This window comes from Mobula birostris, chromosome 1 (genome assembly GCF_030028105.1).
Source record: "Mobula birostris isolate sMobBir1 chromosome 1, sMobBir1.hap1, whole genome shotgun sequence".
NCBI classification, from domain to species: Eukaryota; Metazoa; Chordata; class Chondrichthyes; order Myliobatiformes; family Myliobatidae; genus Mobula; species Mobula birostris.
The window spans coordinates 85,829,941-85,838,948 of record NC_092370.1 but is presented as its reverse complement, the minus strand read 5'-3'; the positions used below and the strand labels follow the sequence as shown (position 1 = coordinate 85,838,948).

The 9,008-nt window shown below is 41.5% G+C and overlaps 1 protein-coding gene across 5 annotated transcripts in view; it reads left to right on the top strand.

The window, feature by feature from the left end:
• Positions 1-221: 221 nt before the first annotated feature.
• LOC140197836 (tyrosine-protein phosphatase non-receptor type 2-like) overlaps positions 222-9,008 on the top strand; it is a 93,528-nt gene continuing 84,741 nt past the window's right edge. For 3 of the 5 annotated variants that reach the window (XM_072258342.1, XM_072258333.1, XM_072258325.1), the window contains exon 1: positions 291-378. Coding sequence is in view for 1 of the 5 variants with exons in the window: in XM_072258351.1 (XP_072114452.1) it covers positions 322-378 (57 nt within the window). In the remaining 4 variants the exon portion in view is untranslated. Of the gene's footprint in view, positions 379-9,008 lie in introns of all 5 variants that reach the window. The other 2 variants (XM_072258351.1, XM_072258361.1) reach the window with 2 other exon arrangements.

The window sequence follows — 9,008 nt, the reverse complement described above, 5'->3', positions numbered from 1 at the left end:
TGATCGCATCGGAGCACGGGCCAGTCCCCGAGTCTCATTTTGAAAGTGAGTGGCCGAGTGTAGGTTGTTCCGGGAGATGGAGCTTCCGCGTCAGGACCCGCCCACGCACCCTCGCTGCTCGGGGGGGCACAGCGCATGCGCGGGCGTCTAATGTCCGCGGAGTCGCGTCGCCGACAGTCGACGAGTTTCGTGACCTCAGGAGGAGTGGGGGGGAGGGGGGAAGGAAAAGTTTCCCTAGAGTAGAAGGAAAAGAAATAAAGCTTAAGCGCAGAGAAAGTACCGCGGAATTCCTCTTCATCAAATCTACACCGGCTTACCAATATGGAAAAGAAATTTGCGGAGATAGACAGGGAAAGCCGCTGGCCTCAGTCTTATCTGGTAAGTTGGTGTGTGAGGGGAAAGTGAAACCGGGCCCAGGCAGTTCAACTTTCTGTCAGACGCTGCCGGCCTCGGTCAACCCGGCACCAGGTCCCGCTCTTTCTGTTCGTTAAACAGAACCGGGGCCTGGCTGGAGGCACGAGCTTCCCGCCGCAGTGCGTCTGCGTGTCGTTAAGCCTTTTACTCTTTCTTTGCTTGCTGATGATTAATTTGGATTTAAAGGGGAGGCGAGGCCGTGACTGCCTCAGGTTGTAATTTGCTTCTGGAGACTACAGACGCTGGAACATAGAACAACAAAACATACTGCCCGGCGGGTCGAACAGCAGCTGGGGTGGGGGGAAACGGAGAAGGAGTTCCAACTCCAATACAGGGCTTGGAAACGAACCGGTGACAATTCCTTCTTCCCTCGACTTCCACTCACTCCCCGCATCATCCGCTGAAGCAGCCCTAGCAGATTTTTTGTTGTAGCCAGTTCGGCCGTCTGCAAGTTTCACTGAGTATGACCTTCACTTGCATCTTTGTATTTAAGCACTCAGAGCCAAAGCTTTTCACAAATGAAGGAAAGGGAGCAATATTGTGTCCATCTCTGCAGTTTATAGGCGATTTTTGCATTATAAAAATACGAAATTAGCAGGCCAGGCAGCATCTGTGAAGAGTAAAAGTTAATGTCTACGCTTCAGAGGCATAAGTTCTAACAAAGGGTCCTGATATGAAACATTACCTGTTTTTCTTTTGACGGCGCTGCTCGACCAACTTTAGTATTACCATAATTTTCTGTTTTTATTTTGGATTTCCAGAATCTGCAGATATGTATGCACACGCACGTTTAAGTGTTCTTGCAGTGCAGTTATCGTAGTTATTATTTCAGAGTTGATTGAGTTGTCTAAGTAATTTGTATTTTTTATGTCACAATGTATGTTTGTTCATACTGTTCTTGACCAAATGACAATATAGGACACTTCTGAAAGGGATGGTTGTACTTCAATCAATAGAGGGAGATTACTGCCTTAGTACATAGGCACAAACATATTTATCTGTTCTGTCTACCAGTCCCTGGGAACCTGTGTCCTGGTTGTGGCTCACCTTACATTCCTTCACATTGTTCCAGTACTTGTGAGTGCAGACAACTTTGGGATTTTCCATCTTCATTCATTTATCTTAATGCTGCTTTTTCTTACTTCCTTAAATAAGACAAGACTAACAGTGTTATGGGAACACAATTTTCTCATCATCTCAAAATTCTGTATTGTTTGACTTTGTTCTACACTGTTCTTGTTCAATGGTCCTATGTTTTGGTCTGATGAAGGCTTTATGACTTAGCAGAATTTGCCCAGTGAGGGTACTCTCCCATTCTATCATGGCTGATTTATTATCCCCCTCAGCCTTTATTCTGCCTTCCCCCTGTAACCTTTGACGCCCTTAATAATATAAGATGAAATAAGCTAGTGTGGTGGAACAGAACAAGGTGAGAAACACCTACAACAGCCTGTACATTACACTACAACACTGCCTTTACACTAGGGTCTTTTTTTTATTTAGTGATACGGCATGGTAACAGGCTCTTCCAAGCCAATGAGCCCTCATTGACCAATTAACCTACTAACTCATACGCCTTTGGAATGTGGGAGTAAACTGGAGCACCTGGAGGAAACTCGCAGTCAAGGAGGGAATGCACAAACTCCTTACAGACTGGTGGGAATTAAATCTGGTGCTGTAACAGCACCACACTAACCGCTATGCTACCATGTCTTGTTTTTGCAGGATTTCCTCTATTTCATCGTTTTGAATGGCAGCATGATAGCATGGTGGGAAGCACAATTCTATCACAGCATCCGCGATCAGGGTTCAACTCCCATAAGGAGTTTGCATGTTTTCCCCACGACCATGCAGGCCTCCTCTAACCAGTTAGGATTAGCAAGTTGTGGGCATGCTATGTTGGCGCTGTAAGCATGGTGGCGCTTGTAGTCTGCCTTCACCGCATTCATGTGGTGTTACTCTTTGGCATATTTCACAGTATGTTTTGATACTTTGACGTACGTGTGATAAAGCTAATCTTTGTGCAGTTTATATTCTGTGTTGTATCACGTAGGTGCAGTTTAAGTATATCATTCTAGCTGTATCTTGCTGTGCTTGTGCATGTGACAATAAACTTTACTTCATAAACCTGATAAAATCAAACGTGTGTACACTCAATACTTGCTTACAGATCAGAGTTATGGGAAATGGTATACCATACAACTTCCCTTTTTTTAAAAAAAAAATTCCAAGTCTTCAGTCCCAGAACAATCACTCACCCAGGCCCAAAATACATGCATCATATACTTGTAATATGACAAGTAATTTCTCCCATGAAAAATTGTTCAAAGCAAGAGGGCATAACTTTATGGATAGAAGTGTGAGATTTAAAAATAATATTGAGGACAGCTTCTTCACCACTGAATTTGTTTATCTATGTAGGTGGTGTGTATTTGGAATGAGCTGCCAGAAATAATGTTTTGTGGTTGACTCATCAGTATTTAAAATCCATCTAGATATGTCCATAGATAGAGGTTTGGAGGGCTATGGGCCAAATGTGTACAAATGGGACTGGCTAGCTGGGCAAAACAGTCAGCATGGATGAGATGAGACAAGACAAAGGGTCCATTTCAGTGCTGTATGACTATGATGACGCCTAAGTACTGAACTGCATCTGAGGTGGTGCATCTGTCTTAAAAAACCCTTGCCACCTGGGATATGCCCTCTTAGCATTACTGCCATCGGGGAGGAGGTACAGACACTGAAGGTCCGCACTCAATGTTTTAACAGCTTCTAGCCTGTGCGATCAGGTTTTCTGAGCTGTCAAGTTTCTGAATGGTCCACGAACAGTGCTATTCCTCTTTCACACACTATATATATTTTGTAATATAGCAATTTTTAATGTCTTGCACTGTACTGCCGCCACAATACAAATGTAATAACATGCGTCAGTGATACCTGTTGAATACTGAATAGCTTAGATAGAGTGGATGTGGAGAAGGTGTTTCCTTTCGTGGGGCAGCCAAGGACTGAAGATCAGAGACTCTGGATACAGGGGTGTCCATTTTGAACAGATAAGGAAGGATTTCTTTAGCCAGAGGTTGGTGAATCTGTGGACTTCATTGCTTCAGGCGGCTGTAAAGGCCAGGTCATTGAGTATATATAAAGCGGAAGGTTGATAGTTTCTTGATTAGAATTTGTGTCAAAGGTTACGGGGAGAAGGTAGGAGAATAGAATTGTGAGGGATAATAAATCAGCAATGATGGAATAGTAAAGCAAACTCGATGGGCCAAATGGTCTAATTCTTCTCCTATGTTTTACGATAAATGTGATTCTGGGCACCACTGACCAAGGACTGGCCAGTTGTTGTGTAATATTTTCTGTCTTTGCAGATCCTCCGTGATGTGCTGGGCATTTCCAGGAGTGCTGTTTCAGTTTCGCCAACTGCTTTGACCTGCCTTTCATAGTTTTAACACTTTCCTTTGTTTTATCATTCTCTAATTGCCCTCATTTAAATTGTAAACATCAGGATCATCTGAGAAATGACCTAATGTCATTTTACCAATGAAATTGCCTTATCTGTTCTTCCCCACCCTCTTCGCAATTTAGCACTAAACTGTTTTCTCAAATTTCTAATCCTGGCAAAGGGTGATTGATTTGAAAGGTTAAACTAATTTCTCCTTCCACACTTCTTGCCTGACCGTAGTGTTCTCTTGATTTCAGATATCCAGCATTTGCAATTTATCTAAATTTTCAATTTATTTCTTTTCCTGGCTGACCTGTTTTGTTCCATTTGAGATTCTGACCATACCTCACACACCATTTGATTTTTATCTTGATGTCCTCCATCCTATCTTAACTTTGTAAATGAAATGCACAGCTGAGCTTTGTTGCTTTCAGATGAGATTCCATTAATTTTCCTAGCTGTTCACTCTTTAGTTTTATACGAAATTCATTGAAAATTCAACCTACCTTTTCTTTACACCAGGTAAACTTTTCCTTGCCCGTCATTCTTATTTATCTGAACTGCATTTGACTCTATACTTTAAGTCATTCATTATTTTGTACATGTTTCCTTTGTCCTTGTTAGGCCATACCCTAAATTTATGTTCCTTTTAGTTTGGCCTGTGTATTGGTCTTGGACAATACTTTCAAATCTTTAAGAATAATGAAAAGTCGCATTCTATCCCTGCTCATTTCCTTCCAGATAGCGTCAATTTCTTTGGTTATACTTGTGAAGCAATTTAAGTTGTTTTCTACAGTGATATTTTGACTATCTTGCAATTATATAGATGCAGGTTAGTGCAGTTACTATGGTAAATTAATTTCTAAAATCACTTAAAAGTTAATAACTTCAGAGGATCATAGTCTTCTCTCATGATGTTGTTATCCTTGATGCTTCTATAGATGATTCTTCATCCTTTGTTATTGTTTTCAGTTGTTCTTCTGCTTCTATTCATCCACCATGATTGTATTTTTTTCTGATCTTGCATTTTAATGTCCCCATCCTTCATTTCTTTTTCTGAATTTGTTGTGTTGTACTCTTTAATCCATTTAGAACAGACTATTTGTCCAGTCAAGCAGTTTCATCACTCAATCAGATCATACCTGATTTATTAACTAATTTCATCAGCCCTCCTCTCCATATCTCTTAAAATCTTTGATTATTAACATTTCTATCAGTCTCCTATTTAAAATTAGGAATTGACTTTGCATGAATTGTTGCCATTGAAAGAAACTTCCAGTTAATGTCATCTGTTTATAAAAATAGTGTTTTAACAATAATCCATTGGACATTTTTGGTACTTGCTGTTGGGATTGATATTTTAAAAAGAATTTAGAATGACTGCAATTGCAGGCATGCCATCCAAAAATACACTTCTGTGCAGTTGCTGATTTAACCTGCATTTGTATTTTTTTGGAAAAATAATTGGCAGCTTATGAGTGTTTCTTTTGCTTATTGAGCATATTACTTTTATGAAAGGTAGTAGATGATTATGTCATGGTATGTGAGGTTCATGGAGTAGCAAACTGTACCCTATACCTACAGACACAATCTTCCCCACTATTGGTAGTATCTACAGGAGGTGCATCTTTCATCAAAGATGCCTACCATCTGGGCCTTGCCATACTTTTGTAGCTATCATCAGACAGGAGTCTGAAATCCAGCTGCCAAGTTCACGAACAGCTACTGTCCTTCAATTATTTGGTTCTTGAACCAACCAGCAAAACCCTAATCGTGACTGCCTAATCCATGACCATTTTGACTATCTTGCACTAAAATGGATTTTTTTCTGTTCTAATGTGTTCTTTAAAAAATGCATAATATTTTTGTCAATGATTTCTTGTGAATGATGCTTATATAACAGTATGTGCCTGTGGTGCTGCTGCAAATGTTTTTCATTGCACCTGTGCATATATGTACTGTGCATATGACAATAAACTCAATATTGACATTGATTTGGCTATGCTTGGTGAGTATTGTAGAATTAACCAGTGCAAGACCAATGTACCACTGAAATACCGAGATCCACAGTTCCTGTCAAATCAGTAAACATGCTTGATAGTCCTAGATGCAGATAATTTAAGTCGTGCTTGCAGTTGTCTGAATTGGATTTGGAGATGTGATCTTGCTGACTGTGCACCCTGAAGATGGGCAGTGCACCTGTATCTGAACTGCACGGGTCCTGTCCCTGAACTGCCTTTGACAGAAGCCAAAGTTGGGACTGCTTATTGTCCTCTGTCAGAACAGTCACTGATTTAAAGTTTTTAAATGTTTCTGACATTAAAAGTTCAAGGTAAAATTTATTATTGGAGTACATACATGTCACCACATGCAACCCTGAGATTCTTTTTCTGTGGGCATACTTGGCAAATCTACAGAACAGTAATTGTAAACATCAGGAACTATAAACTGTAAACAAACTCTGCAAAATGCAGATATAAATAAATAGCAATAAATGACAATATAACAGTCCTTAAATGAGTATAGTTATCCCCCTTTTTTTTTCAAGAGCCTGATGGTTGAAGGGGTAGTAACTGTTCTTGAACCTGGTTGTGCGAGTCCTGAGGCTCTTGTACCTTCTACCTGATGGCAGCAGTGAGAAAAGAGCATGGCCTGGGTGGTGAGGATCTTTGATGGATGTTCCTTTTCTATGACAATGTTTCATGTAAATATGCTCATTGGTTGGGAGGGTTTTATCCACTACCTTTTGGATGATTTTTAAAGGTATATTTAATGTCAGAGAAGTGTATACAATATACATCCTGAAATGCTTTTTCTTCGCAACCATCCATGAAAACAGAGGAGTGCCCCAAGAAATGAATGACAGTTAATGTTAGAACCTCAAACCACCCCCCACATGTACGCAGCAGCAAAGCAACAACCCCCTTTCCCCACCAGCAAAAAAGCATCAGCGCCCCTCCACCAAGCACTCAAGCGTGCAGCCAAGCATCAATAAAGACACAGGCTTGCCGTACCCCAAAGACTACTTGTTGACCCGTTAATTCAACATGGCACAGGCGCTCTCTCTCTCACCCTAATAAGGGAAAAAGAGGTCTCCGTTGCATAGTGAGAGGGGAGACATAACAAACAACTTGCTGATTTACTATGTTAAAAGTCTATTGTGTCACTTTTTCTGAGCTCTGACGCTCCACGTAAAGTCATTGGTGTTCCCGTACAAGGTCATAATGCAGCCAGTCATCACATCTAAAGATGTTTGCTAATGACATGCCAAATGTCCACAGATTCCGAAGGAAGTCGAGGCACTATCATGCTTTCTTTACAATAATATTTATGTGATGGGTCCAGGATAGGTCCAGTGAGATAGTGACACCCAGAAATTTAACATTATTGACCATCTCCTCCTCTGATCCTTGAATGGTTACTGGCTCATGGATTTCTGGTTTCCCTCTCTTGAAGTCTACATCAGTTCCTTCATTGAGTGAGAGCTATGCTGATTCATCACCCCCTTTGATATAGCCTACAACAGTGGTGTCGTCAGCAAACTTGTATATGGTGTTCAAACTGTATTTGACCACAGATTTATAGGTGTAACGCGAGTAGAGTAGGGGGCTAAGTACACATCCCTGCAGTGTTCCTGTGCTGATGGAGATTGTGGAGGAGATGTTTATGCCAATCTGAACTGACTGGGGTCTGCAAATGTGGAAATCCAGGATCCAGTTGCACAAAGCGGTTGAGCTGTAATTGATAAAGACATCCTGACATATGCATCTTTGCTGTCCAGTTTTTCCAGGGCTGTGTGAAGAGCCATTGAGATAGCATCTGCTGTAGTCCTGATGCTTCGGTAGGTGGATTAGCAGATCCAAGTTACCATTCTGACAGGAGCTGATATGCTTCAACACTAATCTCTCAAAACACTTCATCATTGTGGATGTAAGTGCCGCTGGGCATTAGTCATTTAGACAAGTTACCACGCTCTTTTTGGGTACTAGTATGATTGAAGCATGTTTGAAGCGGATGGGTACCATACACTGCCAGAGCAAGAGGTTGAAGATATTTGTGAATAAATCAGCCAGATGGTCGGTACAAGTCTTCAGTACTAGGCCAGGTACTCTGTCCGGATTGGATGCTTTTCTTGGATTCATTCTCTTGAAGGCAACCTGCCCATCATCTTTAGATATTGAGGCCAAAGGATCATCGGGAGACGTGGTTCCTCCCTGCTCTGGTGGTCAAAGTGAACATAGATGGCATTGAGCTTATTTGGAAGTGAAGCTCTGCCATCCTGTCTGTTGTAAGGTTTAACTTTGTAGGAGCTTATGGCATTCAAACCCTGCCATAGCTGTCATACATCCCTCATTGATTTTAGTTTAGTCTGGAATCTTCACTTCACCTGAGAGATGGCTTTCCAGAGATCATATCTGCACCTTTTGTAGCATTCTTGATATTCAGACTTGAATGCTTCTGATCTGGCTCTCGGTGGGGTATGGATTTTGTATAACTAAATCATATTATTAGGGCAGTTTAAATGTTTGTTTTGTCACAGCAGTTTTTGCTAATTCTTCAGTTTTCATGGGAATTAAAAATTGTGCAGACTCCAGATCCTCTGAAATGAAACTGAACAGTTAAAGGAAACTGGAGACTGTCATCTGGTACAAAAAATAGAAGAGTTACATGACAAATAAGTACATGAATGAATGATAAGTATTGGGGAAGGGCTTTTGGTCAGGTTAAGAGTAGGCACAAATATTGTAGAATATGGAATAAATTCAAGGTAGAGCATGGCCATTTAGAAGTACAGGGCAGCTCTCACCTGTGGCTCCAAGTAGCTGTAACACGTGCAGTGGCCACACCCCAGTAAACCAGTAGTCCCCAACCACCGGGCCGCAAAGCATGTGCTACCGGACCGCGGGGAAACGATATGATTTGGCGATAGGAGTCAGCTGCACCTTTCCTCATCCCCTGTCATGCCCACTGTTGAACTTGAATGCACACAACGTCATTACACATGCGTCATTCATGTCAGCGCGGGAAGGAGATCAACTCCTCGAGCTTGCAAATGACGGCGGGCTGAAAAGCATGTTTGACATAACATCTCTGCTGGCATTCCGGATCAAAGTCAAGGCTAAATATCCTGAGATAGCCACGAAAGCAC